The 23,420-nt window shown below is 37.4% G+C and overlaps 1 protein-coding gene across 1 annotated transcript in view; it reads right to left on the bottom strand.

Moving 5' to 3' along the window:
• Positions 1-23,420, bottom strand: part of NOX4 (NADPH oxidase 4) — a 177,373-nt gene that overhangs the window by 88,086 nt on the left and 65,867 nt on the right. The window contains exons 9-11 of the mRNA XM_020883024.2: positions 16,188-16,404; positions 13,851-14,015; positions 13,672-13,734 (exon numbers count right to left, since the gene is read on the bottom strand). Of these exons, the coding sequence (XP_020738683.2) occupies positions 13,672-13,734; positions 13,851-14,015; positions 16,188-16,404 (445 nt within the window). The remainder of the gene's footprint in view (positions 1-13,671; positions 13,735-13,850; positions 14,016-16,187; positions 16,405-23,420) is intronic.

The following is a 23,420-nucleotide window of genomic DNA, read 5'->3' as shown; positions in this document are numbered from 1 at the left end:
AAAAAGAAAGAAAACCTGAGTAAAAGTACCCAGAAACCTAGGACACAAACCAGGTGAGTGAATATCCTGGAAGCAAAATGAAAGCAGTGTGTCAATAAACAAGTGATCAGCTGGGCCAAATGGTGCTGAAAGGTCAATCCAATTGAGAACTGGGAAATGACCCTTAGACCTAGAAATAACATGGGCACTGTTGACCTCAAAAATGTTTAAGTAGAGTGGCATGGGCAAAAATTGGTGGATTTAAGAGAGACTAAGAGGAGAAGAATTAAAGCAGTGAGAAATGGGGCAGTAGCTGAAAGGAGATCTTAAGTCAGGTAAGGATCTTATAGTGATCATTTTCTCTTTGGTACCTAAGTAAAAGGAAGCATTCAAAAATACCAATTGAATAAATCAAGCTTAATACCAAACAACAGGTTTGCTCTGAATACACTGACCTATTTGAATTCACCTATCATGCAGGCTCATATCAGGCACCAAAAAAATATTTTTTCCAGGAAAAAAGTCAAACTAGAAAAATTAGATAATGTTAACTAATAAACAATTAACTTTTCAGAGAATTCAGATACCCTGTTAAGTTTCCTGAACACTAGTGACCTCCTGGAGCATTTTCTATCACTATGCCTGCTCTATGTTTAAGACACATTGTTGCCTTGCTGATCTATCATCTATTTCAGCTGAGTTTCTAATGTATCTAAACAAAAGATTTGATAAACCCTAGAGAAAAGCAATTTTTAAGAGTCAAGACCCAAGGTTTAAGTTTAAGACCCAAGGTCAAAACAACTGATGCAGACTTTCTGGTTTTATTTAAATCCATGGAATTAAATAAATAATAAAAACAATTTGCCAGTCTTAAGAAATCCATGGCCATTCTTGTCTGGTTTTCACTGAAAACAGGAAAGACTAAACCCAAGTGACTGGATGAAAGATGAAAAACAAAAAGCAGAAAAATGATGGCAAATGCAGGCATGCTATGTAAAAGTACAGACAATAACAAACTAGCAACTAGACTTTCCTGTGACTCATGGAAAAATATGTGAAATCAGGTTATCCAAGCTTAAAAATAATGAATCATACAACTTAGAATACAGATGTCAGGAAAGCACATGTGTAATTTTGGATAAAAACAATAATGAAAGGATATAGAGATGTTACAAAAACTTCAATCAATTACTACTATAAAAATCATATTCTGTATTATTTGAGAATTCACATAAAATTAATAATAATTAATATCTACCTCAGTTAAATACTAAGAGATATTACACTCAGTAGTAAGCAATAGGTTTCATGCTTTCTTAAGTTTGGGCTTTTTAAAACTATCTCTGATTTATGCTTCAAATTAGATGAGAACATTCCTTAATGCATTTGTTTTGGTAGAAAATCCAAACTTTGGTAATTACAGAGAACAGCTAGAAAACACTTAAGAGATCAACTATTTGGTCAAAAATAAAATGAGAATTCTAACCAAGATTTTAAGCCAATAAAGATTGAAGGATGGAGAAGAACGAGAAAACTTAAATTTTGACTTCAACTTTGTCATCAACTTTGTTACTTTGGTTTCTTTGATCCTTTAAATAATTTATGCTTTAGGTACTTCCTTCCCCCACAGCAGCCAAAGGAACAAATAAATCTGCTGTTTGGACTAGAAATTTTTAAAGTTCAAGAACTTTTAATAAACTAGAATTTATATGTGTCTCAAGTTTAAGTTTTAAAAATAGAATTATCTCACAAAAGGTATATTTTAATACTTCTTTTACATATTTAAAGTTATAAAAACATATATACATATATAAATTTAAATATATCTATCTGCTAGTCACTCAGTTGTGTCTGACTCTCTGCAACCCTATGGACTGTATCCCGCCAGGCTCCTCTGTCTGTGGAATTCTCCAGGCAAGAATACTGGAGTGGGTTGCCCTTTCCTTCTTCAGAGGATCTTCCCTACCCAGGGATCAAATGCGGGTCTCCTGCATTGCTCCAATACTTTGGCCACCTGATGTGAAGTTCCAATTCACTGGATAAGACCCTCACACAGGGAAAGACTGAAGGCAGAGGAGAAGAGGGTGACAGAGGATGAGATGGTGGGATGGCATCACTGACTCAATGGACAGACTTGGGCAAACTCTGAGAGATGGTGAGGGATGGGGAAGCCTGGCGTGCTGCAGTTCATGGGGTTGCAGAGAGCTGTACATGACTTGGCACTTGAACAACAACGACATCTAAGTGTCACATATGGTGGAAACTGCTGCGCTCTTCAGGTCCTCCTCCCTTCTCCCTTTGGCCAGTTTTCTGGATTAAAACTCTCATCTCGCCTGTCTCCTAGCTGCTAAAAGTGTTGCCTGCTGAGTTCACTTCTGAGACTCTCCTGAGGAATCACCATTCACAGCAGAAAGCTTCTCCACCCATGCCTAAGTATCAAATCCAATGACTGTGATTTGGGAGTACAAGGATTTGTCCTCTGATTTCAAGAAAGGACAGTTCAGGACTAGCATTTTCCTCCCAGAGCTCCTGTGTGACCTGTTGAGGCCTCTGTTGCATCTGCATCACAGCTGAACTTTTATCTTGCCTCCTCTGTCCCTCACTCCTTACCATATGTGGACCTGTGCCTCTGTGCGGGCATGCTAAGTCACCCAATTCATGTCCAAATCTTTGCAACCCCACGGACTATAGCCCAATAGGTTCCTCTGTCCATGGGATTTTCCAGGCAAGAATACTGCAGTGGCTTGGCACACCCTCCTTCAGGGGATCTTCCTGACCCAGGGACTGAACCCATGTGTCTTACGTCTCCTGCACTGACAGGCAGGTTCTTTACTACTAGCACCACCTGGAAAGCCCTTGATATAAGCACACTCCCTGACAAATTTCTGGCATGCAAATCTCTACTCCTAATCTGCTTTCCTGGAAACCCAACCTGAAACATCCCACCCTAAGGGTTAGTAAATCACAAGAGGCACCACCAGTCCTTCAAATGACCGTTTCTAAACCACTCTGTGGCCACAGCTCAATCAGTTATTCCATGATGGAGAAAGAAGCAAAAATCAATTAATTTAATTACGATTTGGTTGGCCAGTCATTATCAGAAAAATAAACCATAACTTCTAACTGACTGAGAACTTGCTGTGTACCAAGTATCACACTTAGCACTACGTTACATCTTTCAAACTCATATTCAGAGCTACACGGTTGTTGTCCAGCCACTCAGTCACGTCCTACTCTTTGAGACCCAATCAACTGTAGCAGAACAGGTTTCCCCTGTCATTCACTATCTCCCAGAGTTTGCTCATACTTATTATGTCCATCGAGTCAGCGATGTCATCCAACCATCTCATCCTCTGCCACCCTCTTCTCCTCCCACCTTCAATCTTTCCCAGCAACAGGGTCTTTTCCAACCAGTCAGTTCTTTGCATCACGTGGCCAAAGTATTGGAGTTTCAGCTTCGACATCAGTCCTTCCAATGAATATTCAGGGTTGATTTCCTTTAGGGTTGATTTGTTTGATCTCCTTGCTGCCCAAAGGACACTCAAGAGTCTTCTCCAGTATCACAGTTCAAAAGCATGGATTCTTCAGCACTCAGCCTTCTTTATGGTCCAACATCACATCCATACATGATAACTGGAAAAACCATAGTTTTGATTATACAAATCTTTGTTGGCAAAGTGATGTCTCTGCTTTTTAATATCCAGTCTAGGTTTGTCATAGCTTTTCTTCCAAGGAGCTAGCATCTTCTAATTTCTTGGCTGTAGTCACCATCTACAGTAATTTAGGAGCCCAAGAAAATAAAGTTTGTCACTATTTCCATTTTTTCCCCACTTATTTGCCATGAAGTGATGGGACTAGATACCATGATCTTAGTTTTTTGAATGTTGAGCTCCGGTTATTATTATTACACATGTTTTATAAAGAAGTAAACAAAAGATTAATTATCTTGTCCAAGGTCATAGTACTAATAAGTGGTAGATCTAATCACAGTTGTTCAGGATTCCAAAAATCTATGGTCTACACAAGACTCTCTGATCGCCATCAACTTTAGTCACCAAACACATGCCTGCTGACTGCACCCTGAGAGAAGCCAAGTGCTACAGCAAAAAACAACCACAACATTCTGAAAAGACCCACCAAATTAGTATGCCTTCTTTATGTAGCAAAGTCAATGTCAAGTATAAGAAATGATGAAGCACTTTATTTAAGTAATGAAAACTCCAATCTTTGAGTTTCTATTAAATCAGTGCTCTAAACTTAGCTTTATTTTGACTGAAATTATGAAAAATACTACAGTGCTTCTGTACCTTATCTTTGCACTAACATTTCACATTTTCAGTTGTAAAAGCATAATCTGCATTTCTATAAAGACATACAAAACCTTCTAGATTTAACACCCCCAAAAGATGTTCTCTTCATTATAGGGGACTGGAATACAAATGTAGGAAGCCAAGAGATACCTGGAGTAACAGGCAAATTTGGCCTTGGAGTACAAAAAGAAGCAGGCAAAGGACAACAGAGTTTTGCCAAGAGAACGTGCTGGTCAAATCAAACATCCTCTTCCAACAACACAAGAGAAGACCCTACACATGGACATCACCAGATGGTCAATACCGAAATCAGACTGATTATATTCTTTGCAGCCAGAGATGGAAAAGCTCTATAGAGTCAGCAAAAACAAGACCGGGAGCTGACTGTGACTCAGATCATGAACTCCTTATTGCCAAATTCAGACTGAATAAAGAAAGTAAGAAAAACCACTAGACCACTCAGGTATGACCTAAATCAAATCCCTTACGATTATACAGCAGAAGTGACAAATAGATTCAAGGGATTAGATCTGATAGAGAGAATGCCTGAAGAACTATGGATGGAGGTTCGTGACATTGTACAGGAGGCAGTGATCAAGACCATTCCCAAGAAAAAGAAATGCAAAAAGGCAAAATGGTTTTCTGAGGAGGCCTTACAAATAGCTGAGAAACAAAGAGAAGCGAAAGGCAAAGGAGAAAAGGAAAGCTGTATCCATTTGAATGCAGAGTTCCAAAGAATAGCAAGGAGAGATAAGAAAGCCTTCCTCACTGATCAGTGCAAAGAAACAGAGGAAAACAATAGAATGGGAATGAGTAGAGATCTCTTCAAGAAAATTAAAGATAACCAGGGAACTTTTCATGCAAAGATGAGCACAATAAAGGAAAGAAATGGTATGGACCTAACAGAAGCACAAGATGTTAAGAAGAGGTGTCAAGAATACACAGAAACTATACAAAAAAGATCTTCATGAGCCAGATAACCATGATGGTGTGATCACTCACTTAGAGCCAGACATCCTAGAATGCGAAGTCAAGTGGGCCTCAGGAAGCATCACTATGAACAAAGCTAGTGTTGGTGATGGAATTCCAGTGGAGTTATTTCAAATCCTAAAAGATTATGCTGTGAAAGTGCTGCACTCAATATGCCAGCAAATCTGGAAAATTCAGCAGTGACCACAGGACTGGAAAAGGTCAATTTTCATTCCAGTCCCAAAGAAAAGCAATGCCAAAGAATGTTCAAACTACCACACAATTGCACTCATCTCACACGCTAGTAAAGTAATGCTCAAAATTCCACAAGCCAGGCTTCAGCAGTATATGAACCGTGAACTTCCAGATGTTCAAGCTGAATTTAGAAAAGGCAGAGGAACCAGAGATCAAATTTCAACATCCACTGAATCACTGAAAAAGCAAGAGAGTTCCAGAAAAACATCTACTTTTGCTTTATTGACTATGCCAAAGCCTTTGACTGTGTGGATCACAACAAACTGTGGAAAATTATTACAGAGATGAGAATACCAGACCACCTGACCTGCCCCCTCAGAAATCTGTATGCAGATTGAAAAGCAACAGTTAGATCTTGATATGGAAAAACAGACTGTTCCAAATTGGGAAAGGAATACATCAAGGCTGTTTATTGTCCCCTTCCTTATTTAACTTATATGCACAGTACATCATTGGAAATGCTGTGCTGGATGAAGCACAAACTGGAATCAAGATTGCCGGGAAAAATATCAATAACCTCAGATACGCAGATGACACCACTCTTATGGCAAAAAGCAAAGAGGAAGTAAAGAGCCTCTTGAGGAAAGTGAAAGTGAGAGTGAAAAAGTTGACTTAAAGCTCAATATTCAGAAAACTAATATCATGGCATCCGGTCCCATCACTTCATGGCAAACAGAAGGGGAAACAATGGAAACAGTGACAGACTTTATTTTTTTGGGCTACAGAATCACTGCAGATTGTGTGACTGCAGTCATGAAATTAAAATACGCTTGCTCCTTGGAAGAAAAGCCACCGCCAACCCAGACAGCATATTAAAAAGCAGAGACATTACTTTGCCAACAAAGGTTCGTCTAGTCAAAGATATGGTTTTCCAGTAGTCATTCATAGATGTGAGAGCTGAACTATAAAGAGAGATCCAAAGAATTGATGCTTTTGAACTGTGGTGTTGGAGAAGATTCTTGAGAGTCCCTTGGACTGCAAGGAGATCCAACCAGTCAATCCTAGAGGAAATCAGTCCTGAATATTCATTGGAAGGACCAGTGCTGAAGCTGAAACTCCAATACTTTGGCCACCTAATGCAAAGAACTGACTCACTGGAAAAGACCCTGATGCTGGGAAAGATTGAAGGCAGGAAGGGAAGGGGATGACAGAGGATGAGATGGTTGGATGGCATCACCGACACAATGGACATTAGTTTGGGTAGGTTCCAGAAGTTGGTGATGGACAGGGAGGCCTGCATGCTGCAGTCCATGGGGTCCCAAAGAGTTGGACACGACTGAGCTACTAAAATGAACTGAACTGAATCTCCAGTTTAAAAATTAGATGAAATTCAAGCGACTTGAATTTGTGATCAATGTATATTTTATATATTTGAATTCTCCTTATATTGGCACACTATATTAAAGTAAGTACTAGACTTTTCTAGCAGGGGAATTTACTTGAATTTCAACTTTCCACAATATTAGAAGTGCTTAGTAGTATGAACAATATAAAAGTTTCAATTGCATATATCTCCTGAAAATACATTTTTATAGTTTCAGTAAATTTCTCTTTCAAACAATAATTATTTTTTGTTGACTCCAAGTTATGTCCTAAACCAACAGGATTTTTAGAAATAGGAATGCGCTGAACATGGCCAGGTGTCCGGCAGGAGACAGCCAGGGTAGAATAGCTGACAACACAGCTTTTAGCCAGGCAGGTCTGTGTTTCTGTCTTGCCTGTGTCACTAATCAATTATGTTATTTGATATCTTCGAGTCACATTATTTTCTTCATCAAATAGAGTTAACAATACACATCTTTGGAATTGTAGAAGAATTAAATAATGTAATATTTTCAAAGTTTAAGAAGGAACCTCTTAGGCATTTAATTAGTAGGTACTGTTATCCTTGAAAAGACAAGATGTGTGTAAAATTTTAAAAGGGTTTGGCATATGGGAAGTCACTTTGTTTTGCTTTGTTTTATTTCAAAGGAACCCATAAAGGAAGCAGCCAGTGAAAGTGCTTGAAAAGCATTCATTTTACATGTAAGTGCCAAATAGAAGTAATTGAACAAAAGAAGGAAATGGCAGGAAAAGACAGTAAATTAACATAATAGCATAATGTAAAATTTAGCCCAGAAATGTTTTTGCTTTACTCAAATTCATTTCCAGGCAGCAAGAAGATTCACCTCTTTTCATTTTTATGAAAACAGAAACTCCCTTAGGGGATGGTATGAGTGAGCCAGCTAGCAAAATCCCAAAATCTGGGAGGACTGTAAGCCGTTTCCTAAGCCTACACAAAATGCATGGTACACAGATGGTCTGATGAGAAGAATCTTCCTTTGCCTTGAAACTTCTTTTGGAAACCAACTATTGTTGCAATTTAAAATATCTGTGAGATATAATTGTTTTTAAACAATCAAACCTTAAATTGAGGTTTAATAGGGCATAATCAAAACATATTAAAAAAACAATGTTTAAAATAAGGATGGATGGGAATATAAAACATACATTTGCAAAGTCAAGACCTATTTTGACCTACAGGTTGCAAGGCAAATCTAAGAAATTCTGAGAGCACTTGGCAAACGTTGTTCAGTCATTCAGTCTTGTCCAATTCTTTGTGACCCCATGGACTGCAGCACACCAGGCTTCCCTGTCCTTCAGCATCTCCTGGAGTTTGCTCAAAGTGATGTTCATTGAGTTGGTAATGCCATCCAACCTTCTCATCCTCTGTCGCCCCCTTCTCCTGCCTTCAGTCTTTCCAAGCATCAGGGTCTTTTCCAATGAGTTGGCTCATCTCATCAGGTGGCCAAAGCTCATTGGAGCTTTACCTTCAGCATCAGTCTTTCCAAAGAATATTCGTTTGATTTCCTTTAGGACTGACCAGTTTGATCTCCTTGCTGTCCAAGGGACTCTCAAGAGTCTTCTCCAGCACCACAGTTAGAAATGTCAAATTACCAACAGAAATTAGGAACAAGTAATTTTCCATTGGTAGCCCTGAGAATGGGGCAGGAGAAGTGAAAAATGACCTGCTGGCTCTGACCAGATGTTCTCAGTAAATTGTTTGCACTTGTCTTTGGTGTTCCTTCCCCAGCCACCTTTGTCACAAGTACATTTCCCGCTCCTCTTCGTAGCTAAATAGTCATCATGACCTTAAAGATTAGACTCAGAATCTGACTGGAAACCTGGCTCTTTGACTGACAGTCATGTCAGCCATGGCATTTCTTGCTTCTCCTTAATTCCTCTTTTTCTTTTCTCTGCCTTTATCTCTCAAGTAAGAGACAGGAGGAAAAGATAATCCATCTTTTAAATATTTGTCAAGGTAAGTCCCAAACACTGATTAGATATTAAGTGTTTTTCACTCTTTTAACAGATACATATTGTGTTACTCTGTGTACCAGACACTGAACTATGAATGTATCCTTCAAAGGGCTCCTGAATTTTACGGTCTAGGAGGGAATGTTAGTCATTCAGTTCTGTCCGATTCTTTGCAATCCCATGGACTGTAGTTTGCCAGGGTCCTCTGTCTGAGGGATTCTCCAGGCAAGAATACTGTTGTTGGTTGCCACGCCCTTCTCCAGGGGATCTTCCTAACCCAGGGATTGAACTTGGGTGTCCTGCCATGCAGGCAGATTCTTTACCGTCTGAGAGGCAGGCATTAAACAAGTAATTTAATGGCACTATTTGTTGAAGAGAATATGCAGTGTCTTCTCAGAGGAAAAGGTCAAGAGAATGTGTGGTATTTGGGGTGTGAATAAATGGAAGATATAATAATTTGTTCCCAGGGCAAAGAGATTAGTTTAGACAAAGAACTTAGAGTGAGAAAATAAAGATAGGTTAGAAAAATGGATGAATAAAATTTAATGGGACTATTTGTTAAAGAATGTTTGAAAACCATTAATGGGGTTAAAGACATTGTGAATTTTTAAGTGATATATAGTAAGCACTATTTTCCAAACTATTTTAGGTCCTTTTTCCCTTGTTTTTCTTAGGGAATCTCCAGAGAACCATGTTCCTTTAAGAGAACCGAAGAAGCGGCCTAGAAGCAGCAGAAAGAATAAAGAAAAATCTTGTCTTAATTGAAGGAAGTAAGAGAGAAGAAAAACTATGATGGATACAGAATCCCAGGCATCCACCCTTTTCGCCTCATCCAACACATTCTGATGGAGAAGGAAATGGTAACCCACTCCAATATTCTGGTCTGGGAAATCCCATGGATAGAGGAGCCTGGCGAGCTCCTGTGTCCATGGGGTCACAAAGAGTCGGACAGGACTGAGCAACTGAACAATAAGAACAAAACTTTGAAACTTTTAGTCATATTTCTACATGTTGGGATTTCAAGGCTTCCGCATCCTATCTCCCAGAGTTTGCTCAAATTCATATCCATTGAGTTGGTCGTGCTACCTAACCATTTCATCCTCTGCCACCCTGTTCTCCTCCCACCTTCAATATTTCCCAGCATCGGGGTCTTTTCCAATGAGTCAGTTCTTCGCAACAAGTGGCCAAAGTATTGAAGTTTCAGCTTCAGCTGAATGAATATTCCAATGAATATTCAGGACTGATTTCCTTTAGGATGGACTGGTTTGATCTCCCGGCTGTCCAAGGGACTCTCAAAAGTCGTTTCTAGCACCACAGTTTGAAGGCATCAATTCTTCGGCACTCAGTCTTCTATATGGTCCAACTCTCACATCCATACATGACTACTGGAAAAACCATAGCTTTGACTACGTGGACCTCTGTCAGCAAAGTGATATCTCTGCTTTTTAATAAGCTATCTAGGTTTGTCATAGCTTTTCTTCCAAGGAGAAAGTGTCTTTTCAATTTCATGGCTGCAGTCACCATTGGCAATGATTTTGGAGATCAACAAAAGAAAAACTGTCACTGTTTCTACTTTTCCCCCTTCTACTTGACATGAAGTGATGGGACCAGATGCCAAGATCTTCATTTTTTAAATGCTGAATTTTAAGCCAACTCTCCTGTTTCACCCTCATCAAGGGGCTCCTTAGTTCCTCCTCATTTTCTGCCATTAGAGTGGTATCATATCTGAGGTTGTTGATATTTCTCCCAGCAATCTTGATTCCAGCTTGTGATTCATCCAGTCCAGTTTTTTTCATGATGTACTCTGAATATAAGTTAAATAAACAGGGTGACAATATACCGTACTCCTTTCCCAACTTGGAACCAGTCTGTTGTTTCATGTCCTGTTCTAACTGCTGCTTCTTGACCTGCATACAGGTTTTTTAGGAGACAGATAAGTTGGTCTGGCATTCCCATCTCTTTAAAATTTTCCAGTTTTAACTGATCCACACAATCAAAGGCTATTGTCAATGAAGCAGAAGTAGATATTTTTCTGGAACTCCTTCCTTTCTCTGTGATCCACCAAATGTTTACAATTTGACTCTGTTTCCTCTGCCTTTTCTAAACTCAGCTTGTACACCAGCAAGTTCTCAGTTCACATGCTTCTAAGACTAGCCTCAAGGATTTTGAGCTTTACCTTGCTGAAAGAAAGTGAAAACGTTAGTTGCTCTGCTGCTGCTGCTGTTAAGTCACTTCAGTCGTGTTCGACTCTGTGAGACCTCATAGGCGGCAGCCCAGTAGGCCCTGCCGTCCCTGGGATTCTCCAGGCAAGAACACTGGAGTGGGTTGACATTGCCTTCTCTGGTTAGCTGCTCAGTCTTGTCCAACTCTTTGTGGACCTATGGACTGTAGCCCGCCAGGCTCTTCTGTCCTTGAACGCAATTTGGTAATTGACAGAGTATAGTACGATAGTTTGAACGTTCTTTAGCAGTGCTCTTCTTTAGAACTGGAAATGAAACTGACCTTTTTCAGTCCTGTGGCCACTGGTGAGTTTTCCAAATTTGCTGACATATTGACATCTTGAGTGCAGCACTTTAACAGCATCATCTTTTAGGATTTTAAATAGCTCAGCTGGAATTCCATTACTTCCACCAGCTTCGTGCACAGTAATGCTTCCTAAGGTCCACTTGCCTTCACACTCCAGGATGTCTGGTTCTAGGTGAAGGATCACACCATCATGGCTATCCAGGTCATCAAGACCTTTCTGTATAGTTCCTCTGTGTACTCTTGCCGCCTCTACTTAATACCCTTTGCTTCTGTTAGGTCCTTCTCATTTCTGTCCTTTATCATGCCCATCCTTGAATGAAATGTTCCCTTGGTACCTCCAGTTTTCTAGAAAAGATCTGTAAAAAGAGAAAGTCTTTCCCATTCTGTTGTTTTCCTCTATTTCTTTGCATTGTTCACTTAAGAAGGCTTTCTTATCTCTCCTTCTAGTCTCTGGAACTCTGTTTTCAGTTGGGTATATTTTTCCTTTACTTCTGTGCCTTTCACTTGTCTTCTTTCCTCAGCTATTTGTTAAGCCTCCTCAGACAACCCCTTTGCCTTTTTGCATTTCTTTTTCTTTGAGATGGTTTTAGTCACTGCCTCCTGTACAATATTATGAAGTTCCATCCATAGTTTTTCATAGATGTCTACCACATCTAATCCCTTGAATCTATTCTTCATCTCCACTGTATAATCATAAGGGATTGGAAAAATAACTCCTGCTTTTTCTTTAAACATTTGACACTTTCTCTCAGTTTGTGTTGTTCCTTAAATACAAATGTTTCTGGCCTAGCCATCTTCACATGTACATGCTCTCAAGGGGCAAATTCACACTGCAAATAAAAATTATAACACTTGCTAACATAAACTGACATATGCTTGATACTTTTCACATTCCAGATTGTGTTCTACATGCTTTATTTGTAGTATTTCATTTGAACTCATAAGGTGTGTGTGAATAGCTACTGTCTTTATAATAATATTACACTAAGAAATGAATGTACAAAAAAGATGAAGTAACTTGACCAAGGTTTCCAAGTTTTCAACTTGAAAAATACATCACATTTAACAGTGGTTCCAATAGGGGCTTTCCAGGTGGTGCTAGTTATAAAGAATCTGTCTGCCAGTGCAGGAGATGTAAGAGACACGGATTCTATCCTGGGTGGGGCAGATCTCCTGAAGAAGGGCATGGTAACCCACTCCAGCATTCTTGCCTGGAAAATTCCATGGACAGAAGGGCCTGGAGGACTACAGTCCATGGGGTCACAAAGAGTTGGACACTACTGAAGCGACCTGCAGACAGCACAGCCAATCCCAACAGAATTCCATCTCTAAACCTTAGCACGTCAACATGCTGTTTTCCTGGACCTCCCCCCATAATTTGTTCAATTCTAACATGTAAATATGTTGTCCTTATCTCAGTTACTTTTGTTAGAAACTGAATAAAATCTTAACTTCCATCAACAATGGAAAATATTAAATAAATTACACTGTGTTTCTACTGTGACATACAATGATTAAAAATAATGAGGCATTTATAAATACAGTAACATGGAAAGTTGTCCACGACCTATTGGTGAGTGAAAAAATAAAACTCTAAAACAAAGGATCCAGCAAACGAATGGCAGACACCCATATATGCCAGAGAATGTAAGGAAATACCGGTAAGACTATTTGTCAAACTTAAGAACAGGACTTGGGAGCGGGGTAATGAGGAAAAGTTATGATGTGATCCTATATGCTTCTGAATTATTTACTTTTTTCATAATGGGCTCATGCCATTTGTATAAGGCAAAAAATAACATTAGAGAATGGGCTAACAATATTTGATACCATGATTTAGCCAGATTTCCCTGCATTATTTGTTCTATTTTATTTTTCTGACTTTATTTTCCTTTTCCTTCTCCATACACGGCCTAGATGCCAATTATACTGAGCTTTTTCTTTTCTAAACATTTTCTTTTGCTTCCATCTCAACCCACAGTACTCTATTTCCTTAAATTTAATCTCTCTAAAGAAAATCATGCACATTTTATAATTTCATACATATTTTATAAAAAGAAGAGTCCAAATATTCAGGAAATTTTCTGCATTTTGAATCAAAAAGATTTCATAAATTAAACATATTTCCTGAAGTTTAAGTTTTTAGAAAATAATTAATAGTTACTAAGTTTCTGTCTAGGTAATTATATTTCTTGTAAAAAGATGGTTTACTTAAACATTAAGGATATTGTGACAGCCTTGAATGATTTTTAGAATGAGGTGGAGTGCACACATACACAAAGAGAAAGATGCATTTCATTCTAAACATTAGAAAATAAAAAAACAAGTTTCTTACCATTGTAAGAGTAAATGGATGGTTTTCTAATGCAGACACACTGGGACAATGTAGAATAATGTACTAAAAAGCAACAAACAATTTTTAAATGACCAAGAAAGAAGTTCAAATATCTTAATAATGCTAATTTTGAAAAAACAGATAAAAGGTATTTTAAAAGTTGCTGGACATTGACTCACCTGGCCAGGTCTTGCTTTAAAATTTTCTTTGACCATTCGGATTTCCATGACATCTGATGGATGACTTGTGACTGAGATGATGGTGACTGGCTTATTGCTCCGGATACACCTGTAAAGCCTTTCAGCACAATATAGGCACAAAGGTCCAGAAATCCAAAGCCAGGTCTAATGGAGAATTTTTGAAATACACTTTAAGAAATACTTGTGTTATAGGACTCTTTATATCCTGCCTCACTGCTTATTTGACACATTACAGTAATAATACAGCAATGATAATTTAATCTGTATTTGAAATAACAAAGTGTAAAGAAAAATGGGTAAAAAGCAACAGATGCTCACTGCAACTTACTGAAACAAGAATAAAGTATAAAATAGAAGGGAAAGTAATGTCTGGACCCTACCCTCAAGCCACTATCAAGGGTATAGCTACCATTAACAGGTAGTTTATTGTTTCATATATCCTTCTGGGCCCACAAGAAATGTATGTTGTATATATACAATATTTTTCTCTAAAGGAAGAAGAAAGAGAAGTAAAAGCTTAAGTAAATCTGGAGCATTTTAGTAAAAAATGTACCAGTCTAATATTTGTTTAAAAAAAAAAAGAGAACCCTAGGTATTTTTAATATACACAATATGCATGCATAATATACATATACAAAATGTATACCCAATGTAAAATATGTATATGTACATATTTTTAAATATGGGCATACCACATGTGTTGTTCACAATTTACTTTTACATAATATAACACGAACAGAAGATACCATTTAGAATTTGGAAACCATGACAATTTTGCATGTATGCTGGAGGCATAACGCTCATCCCAGGATAACTGCATGGCCTGTGTGGTCAACCTTTCTCCTACAACTACACACTTTATCTCTCTCAACACTTGGAGGCCCCCAACCCAAATGTATTTTCATGGTCACCTTTTAAAACCTAAACTACAGAGTTATTCCAGAAAGTCCTTCTTCCATACAGATCATGTCTGCTCCTCACATTTACTGGGTTGGCCAAAAAATTTATTCAGATTTTTGCATTTCCATCTTATAGAAAAACCCAAATGAACATTGTGGCCAACCCAACAGTTAGAAACTTTGTGCAGAGTAAGCATCACAGGACAAACTCTGCAACTTTGGGATGTTGCTTAGCCTTTGGGCATCACACAAGTAAAATGGGACTCACAATACCTGCCTTCCCTAACATAAAGCATTGTGTGAAGCCAGAAAGGCTCTGAAGATTGTAAAGCTTAAAAGAAATCTAGAGGATTATGTTTAATAAGAAAACAAGACAAACACACTCATTCCAAAGGCATCTACAAATCGCTCTCTCTTGACTCCCTTTTCTTCTTCTTAAAACAGACATTCAATTTCACTATTTCCCGACTTTCCTTTGGTACAGACACAGAATACAGGGTGTGATACCCATGTGGGCAGCTCCCACGGCTACAAGGGAAGATTATGACTCTTACCAAACTACTAGTTGGGTATTTTGGGAAGAAGTTTTCTAAGAGCAAGATAACTTGGTTTTGTACTCTTCTTCTCCTACAAGTTAGTTTACATATGTTGGTCAGAGTATATTTACATATTTAAACCACAATTTCCTCATCAGAAAATTAAAGCTGACAATAATTGCTTCAAAGAGCTATGAATATTTTAAATAATGCATATAATATATTTTAGCACAGCCCCAAGCAGATGGTATTAAGCATTCAATATACTGATTTTACAACTCAGTATTTATAATATTATACATAATATTGTACCATAATAATATTATACCATAATTTCCTTATCAGAAAATTAAGGATGATGGTAATTGCTTCAAAGAGTTATTGTGAATATTAAAAAAGCATACAATATATTTTAGCATAGCCCCTAGCAGATGATATTAAGCATTCAATAAATTTATTTTACAGCTTAGTGTTTATAATATTATACATAATATGATACTATACTATAATAATTATTAGTAGTAGTACTAGGTTTTTCACTATTATTTTTCTTATTCAACCTACTTTTCTCAATGCATAAGGAATGTATCTTTGCCACCTTTCTTATGGTAAGCACCAGTGCCACAATTTGCAAAGATCATATGATGAGTTAAACAGGAATTTTCTATATTCTGTAATATCATAGATCTACTCATTGAACTGTAGGCTGCCTATTATGGAAAAACAGGTACTAATTTGCTACTGAAACAGCCTGAAACATTCTCTTCTGCAAGAATAATTGCTTTATTACCTTCAAAAACATGTTTAAATGCAATGCTGATCAATTTTTTATGGGAACATGGACTTTGCAGAAACCAGTAAAGGCATAGGACTAATCTGACCTGTGGAAAATTAGCTTGGAACCTGGGCTCTTCCATACAAATCTTCACAAACGTGTTCTGGGTAAGTTCATCAGACTTTGAAAATCCTCCAGGAAAAGATTCATGAAAATGTTCTGAGAAATGCTCTGGTAAATGAGTATTCTGGTAGTGGGTTCCATTAAGATTCATGCAGCCAGGAGGGTGGGTATCTAAATTTGTCTGATACTTCAGCAGCCCTCTAAAGTTTAGAAAAAAATAAAAACAAAGATAAAAAGGAACTTGAAATCAGAGGCACATTATAATAAAATAATCTTTTTCCTTGTTGACTTTCACATACCATTTATTCAAGAAGTGCTTCTCATATACCTTATATAACATTAATTGAGAAATCTTAAAAATCTTAACAAATTCATTACCATGAAACTACATTAAAAAATTTGGTTCCCCTCCCCCAAAATATGCCATAAATACATGGTAGGGAAGACACATGCAATCTTTCCAAATATTCTTGCATTTGACAGCTTTTATTTCAAGTCTATTAAGCATTTATAAAATCACATTCAAGTTTTCACTTCAATAAACACTATAATATGAGGCTTTCGCTATAATTTCAAACACAAATGGAAAAGTACAGGGTTCATATTTGATTTGGCTAAGACGAGACAAAACAAGCCTTGCTGATTCACAGGGAAATGCTAAACAAACACAATAACAGAAACTGGAAGTGTGCATCTCCCATGGTCTGAAAAAAATTAATACACTCCATCAGACCCTAAACCTGTTTACTTTTCGATTTCTCCATAAACAAGAACCACAGAAAAGGCTCACAATAATGAATCAGGAAGGAAAACCTAAAACCCTAAAATCCCATTCTGATTACTTCATATTTTGTGAGATTTAAGGTAAGTCTTCAACTTTCTCTGTTCTGTATTTTTTATCAAAAGGAGTTAAGTAAGATCTACTTCATAGGGATAGTGCATCAAATCATAGATTTATTTATTTTTATTTTTTGCATAAGTAAACCTTGAAGAAAAAGGTAAGACTTTGAAAAGCATTGAAATGTTTATTTTAATTTTGAAAATATGAAAATTTTAGTTTCCAAAATTATTTTTCTTGGTTGGCTAAGAGTGTTTTTAAATTACCCTTCATGCTGACCCTAACCCTAAACCTTCATGTTTTAAATTACCCACATAATTTCAGTGTATTTTGAAAAGTACATCTTTAAGTTTACCACAGCTACAGTAATTATATAAATGATTTTTGCAAAGATAATATTTTAAAACAACAAAGACTATAACAAGAAAAACGATATGAAATAGATCTAATATATGAAAGTTAGGAAAGCAATGACTAAGTCAGTCTTTGGTGGAATGTACCATCTACTCAACCTAATCATTCTCTCATTTTCTCCTTATGCTTATGTTCAATTCCCTTTCACTCTTCATTTGATTTTACTTTCTTCCCATAACTAATCATCAGAGAACACACAGTACATGCAATGAGCTTCTAAGTAGTGAATGAAATGCATGGACATTGTACAAGTGTGAGAGAAGTACGTAATTCTTTACAAAGTTCTAGTCACATAATACAATTGTTGTGCCATTCTACTTAGAAAATCTGATAATTTGGTACAGCTTTGATTACAAGTAATGAGTTACCCAAACTTGCTGCTCCTACTGAGTAGTGGCTGACAGGTGGACAGGCCAAAAGTCTGGAGCAGTTTTTCTATTTGCCATAAATTGAACAAACTGGCATAATGCAACCGGCATGATCCTAGGTGGTGCTACTGAGTTCAAGAAATACTCGAACTTGGCTCCTAACCCTTCAGAAACTCAAAATCCAGTTTAGAAGAAATCTTTAGAGAAGCTGAACATAATTCAGACCACTGGTGATGATTTCAGTATAGTGATTTAATGACAGCTTAGTAATGTATAGTAAGTATGAGGTTCAGTCCAAAACAATTTATATTCATTTCACATTATCCTCACAACAACTACTGTAAATAGAAATAACTATTTATCAATTAAGAAACTATTTGAACAGATTAAGTAACATCCCAGCAAGTAAGTGGCAGAGCCAAGATTTGAATCCAGGTTTGACTCAAATTCTATGCTCTTCACCTCTTACTATACAGCATGCTAACTCACTGGAACACTAGATCCTCAAAACTTTCATTTGAAAAAGATGACAGATGGACAGATCAATATTTACTAAGAAAGTATGTCAGAAAATTTGTAAACATCTATTTCCTACTTGAGTTTCTCTGGTGGCTCAGTGGCAAAGAACCCGCCTGCCAATGCAGGAGACATGGGTCAGATCTCTGGGTTGGGAGGATCCCTTGGAGGAAATGGAAACTCACTCCAGTTTCTTGCTTGGAGAATCCCATGAACAGAGGAGCCTGGTGGGCTAAAGTTCACAGGGTCGCAAAAGAGTCAGACACGACTTAGTGACTAAATAACTAACAAAACTAAATAACTAAACAACATTAACAATGAATTTCCCACTTAAACTTCAAAATAACATACAAGGTGTTTTCATTCCCATTTTACAGATGAGAAACCCATATTGTTTAGGTCAGAGATTCAGTCAACAGTAGTCAAAGCATGACGCTTGACTGGTGGCTCAAATGGTAAAGAATCTGCCTGCAATGCAAAAGACCTGGGTTCAATTCCTGGGTTGGGAGGATCCCTTGGAGAAAGCAATGGCATGGTATTCAGACACTTGATCTCCCTCATTCCAAAAACCTGTATCACGCAAAGCAAATAAGTTGGTTAAAGAAGCAGACGTCAAAGAAAGGCGTTCAATATGAACAAAAGCCTGGAAATTAGGTCAGATAGAGTGTGTGTGTGTGTCTGTGTGTGTGTGAGAGACAGAGAGAGTGAGAGAGAAAGAAAGAGAGAAGGGGCTGCTGAACATCAGGCAAAGGAATGTAATTTATTCCTTCTCCTAAGTCATAGCATCATTCAGGTTGGACATTACCCCATGTACAAATGGTCCTTATTAGGATAAATGTTGTTGCCATGCAGTACAAATCTTCAAGCCAGTCCAATCAAGTAAACAATGTTGTTCCTGGTATATAAAGTAGCACAAAATTTTCTAAAATCCCTTTTAATTTGGAGAGCTTTATGTTATTTTAAGCTGTTCTCAAATTTAATGGCATAGGTTACCTATGACTACGCCCATTAAAGTGGTATTTTCTTTGTCTTAGAATATAATTATTGTCATTGAAGGAACACCTACAAAGGAGAAAAGATCTACAGACAATGATAAACAAAAATTACCGTTCATCAGAAAAAAAATCAAGTACAAAATCTTGGGGTTTTCGTATAAATTGTGTGTGTTAGTTACTCAGAGGTGCCCAAGTCTTTGCAACCCCATGGACTATAGCCCACCAGGCTCTTCTGTCCATGGAATTCTCCAGGCAAGAATACTGGAATGGGTACCCATTCCCTTTTCCAGGGGATCTTCCTGATCCAGGAATTGAACCTGGGTCTCCTGCACTGCAGGCAGATTCTTTACCATCTGTGCCACCAAGGAAGCCCTTTGTATAAATTAGGTGGTAAAGATACTAAGGAGTTCAAAAGGTAGGACAGTGGCAGGTTTTGAACTTAGTATTAAAAGGAGAGGTAGTACATGCCAGACAGGTGCTTGCTGCTTCAATCTATTTAATCTATTTCGACAAACTTCATAATACATGTGTGTGATAAAGATTAGTGGCCTCGAAGAAATTCAAAAAAGAGGGGATACAGGTATACATATAGCTAACTCACTTTGCCGTACAGTAGAAACTAACAGAACATTGTAAAGTAACCATACCCCAATAAAAGTTAGAATAAGAAAAGATCAGTCTCCTCATCCTAGAATGAGTAAAGACACTCAGAACTGTTAGGTGGTCTGCCCAAGACCACACTGTCAATCAGTGGTCAAGTCAGACAAAGGCCATGCTTCTTCCCGTGTAACAGGGTTGCTCTCCCTGCAGAATTTCCATTCTACTTATGAACAATATTCTGAAATCAAAGGCCAATGTATGCAATGAATACAATTTTATGGCTCTACATGGCTCTATATATCTAGAAAAGGAAGTAGTATATTTCTAGCTAACCAATAATTTTATGTTATTTTTAAAGTTCAATGAAATGCAATAAACTTACCTCTTCATTGTACTAGTGAAAAGTAGAAGTGTTCATTTCTTTGGTACTAGTGCAGAGCTATGGGATAGCGCAGATAGCTACGGGAGTTGGTGATGGACAGGGAAGCCTGTCGTCTTGCAGTCCACGGGGTTGCAGAGTTGGACACAACTGAGCGACTGAAGTGCAGAACTTCTTAGAACATGCAACCTTAAATAAACATCTCTTTAAAAATTATATTTCAAGCCCCTAAAATACTTTCACTCTGAAGAATTTTGAATTTTGTTGTTGTTCAGTCACCAAATCATGTCCCACTCTCTACAACCCCATGGACTGCAGCACGCCAGGCTTCCCTGTCCTTCTCCATCTCCCGGAGTTTGCTCAAATTCATGTCCAGTGAATCAGTGATGCCATCCAACTATTTCATCCTCTGTTGTCCCTTTCTTCTCCTGCCCTCAATCTTTCCCAGAGTCAAGGTCATTTCCAGTAAGTCAGCTCTTTGCATCAGGTGAATTTTGAATAGGAATGTACATTAAATACTATAGACACTGGATTGACAGATAATATCAAATATCATCTTTTAATCCAGTTACTTCACTGTGAAAACATTTGTTAAAACTGAGTTCAATATGTGGTCTCTATGATTTATTTGAATCCCTAGTACCTATATTTATTTCAGCAGACATAATATACCTGCCTTTCTTTAGAGTTTAATGCAATAACAAAACTCACTTGAAGTAATGCTTTAAAAAATGCACAGCCCTCTTCTCTACCTGCCAAATAATTCTGATCTTCCTCATTGCCCTACAGCCCCACTGAGATATACCTATTTCACACTGATTGTTATTTAAGTTTTGAGACTGATTAATTTGAATGATATAGCCCCTGCCTTCAAGAAGCTTACAGTTGAGTGCACTGCTATCCAAAAGAACTTTATGTGATGGTGGAAATGATCTAAATCTGTGTTGTCCAGCCATGTGCTACACGTAGCTGTTGAAATGTGGTAGTACAGGCAAAAAATTGAATTTATCATATTATTTCACTTTAATTAATCTAAATTGAATAGCCATACCACAACTTTAATGGGTATAATTAGATATGAAAGCAAGAACAGCAACAAAAAACCAAAATGAGTAATGCTATATAGATGTGTAATGACCTCTAAAGAGTATATAGAGATGATGAACTCTGCTTATGACATTCTGGAAAGGGCTTTGTGGGAGAAGCAACTGAAGGAAATGGAGATCCCAATGTTACAGGATAGGGAAATGGAATTCCAATATGAGCAATTACAATGAACAAACCCAGACTAGTAGAAGGGTTAATATCTTGTGCATTATATATTCCCTTTATAACCACACTCACTGCCAAATCTCTTCAACTCTCCAGCAAGATTCTTGCGTGTTTTAAGTCTTCAATGTATTTCTAGTGAATTAATTTTTCAAAGCAAATAATAACTATGTAATTTTTTAAATATGGCAAGTGCATCTAAAAGTTAAAAGGAACATTCTTATACTGCTGTATCTCTCAAAATTAAATGAAAAATCATTTGAAAATGAAAAAGGAAAAAAAAGATGTTAGTCAGTTGGAAAGCAGAAAGTCTTACCAAGTTAAGACAGTGATACAGTAGGGAATGGAGGCACACAGACTGTGGGAATAAGAATGCTTATTACTAATTTTTTCGGGTATTATGTTCCAAAAGAGAGATTTTGAAGTATCTGTGGAATGGCTAGTGTTCTTCAATCATAAGAAATCAAGGACTTTATGGTATATCAAAATATGTCGTTGTGGACACTATTGTTTTTGCACTCATAAGGATTTCAAGATGCACTTTCAACACTCATCAGCGTTTACACAAAACTGGTTTCCTTCTATTTCTCCATTTGCCCCAAGAAATATTTCACTTATACTACTAACTTTTTAATGCCTGGCTGTGACAAAGTCATTGAAAGTAATATAGTACATGGAATAAATCCTTACCAGATTAAAACACAGAACTCACAAAAACATTTTCTAGTAAAAGTTAAATATTACAAAACACCATGCCTGCCAAAAGGAGTGTCACAAAATCATCTCTGCTTTAATTGCAAGTTACAAATTTCTAACAAAGGCAGTGTCGCTTATGAGACCTTTATGTTTTTAGATTTTAATCCTTTTTTAAAGTGGAGGAAAAAAAATCTCACAAGGAATCTATTTTTTACCTAATATTCTATAACATACAAAATGCTCCTTTTCTTTATGGAAAACAATATAATACCTAATTGCTGGCCATCCTTTTCACTTTGCTTCAAGTACAAAAAACAAAAAGCTTAGGAAATAACAAAATACGCCAAATTCAATATTTCAAAACCCACTGGAATTCACCAGATTCTGTGGAATCTACTAGAATGTACACTACTTAAGATCAAAGATTTGTCTTGTGCCTCTATTTTTACAGTGTTTAAGACAGGGCCTGTAATTCATAACAAGTGTTCAATAAATATTCATTGGATAAATTAATAAATTCTAGAAGTATATAAACAATTTTTGTTGTGTTTGTTGAAACACGTGATTGAGGAGTCATCTGGTTTTAACAGAGAAATTAGTCTGAACTCGTTCTGACTTCAGTAAAGATGTCTAGACTTTCACAAATGGCATTTAGTAAAAATAAACCATGTGTGTACATTCACCTTTGCAGGGAACAGCACTAAATTAGTCTGCAACTAACAGTATCCCTCTTCACCCTTGAGTACTATGAAGTCCAACCTGAGATCTCAGTCCTGCCCTGAACTGAGTTCATCCTAACCTAAGCAGACAAGTCATCAAGAAAGTCAAGCCTATCTCTTAGCATCCTCTGAAAGTAGAGTGCTTTTCTAAGCTAAGTACCCAGCATACCTCAGGGAAACTGTAAGCATCTGGATATTCACCCAACCAAAGCTTCTACTCTCATCCTCACTTTGTCTGGTCTAGCCAACTTCTTGCCAGAAACGTGCCTCTGCATTCTTTCCTGGGCTCCTGCTTTCAATTCCTGAATGTATTTGCATCCTTGACAGGAGCAACACAGACAAGCCAGCATCATGGATGTATGACCCATGTGGTCTCACAGGTTCCTATTCGGAGAGCTGCTGCTACTGCTAAGTCACTTCAG

The sequence above is a fragment of the Odocoileus virginianus genome, chromosome 28 (assembly GCF_023699985.2).
Source record: "Odocoileus virginianus isolate 20LAN1187 ecotype Illinois chromosome 28, Ovbor_1.2, whole genome shotgun sequence".
In the NCBI taxonomy this organism is placed as follows: Eukaryota; Metazoa; Chordata; class Mammalia; order Artiodactyla; family Cervidae; genus Odocoileus; species Odocoileus virginianus.
Note: the sequence above shows the minus strand (reverse complement) of the source record. Positions and strands in the feature narration are given on the sequence as shown.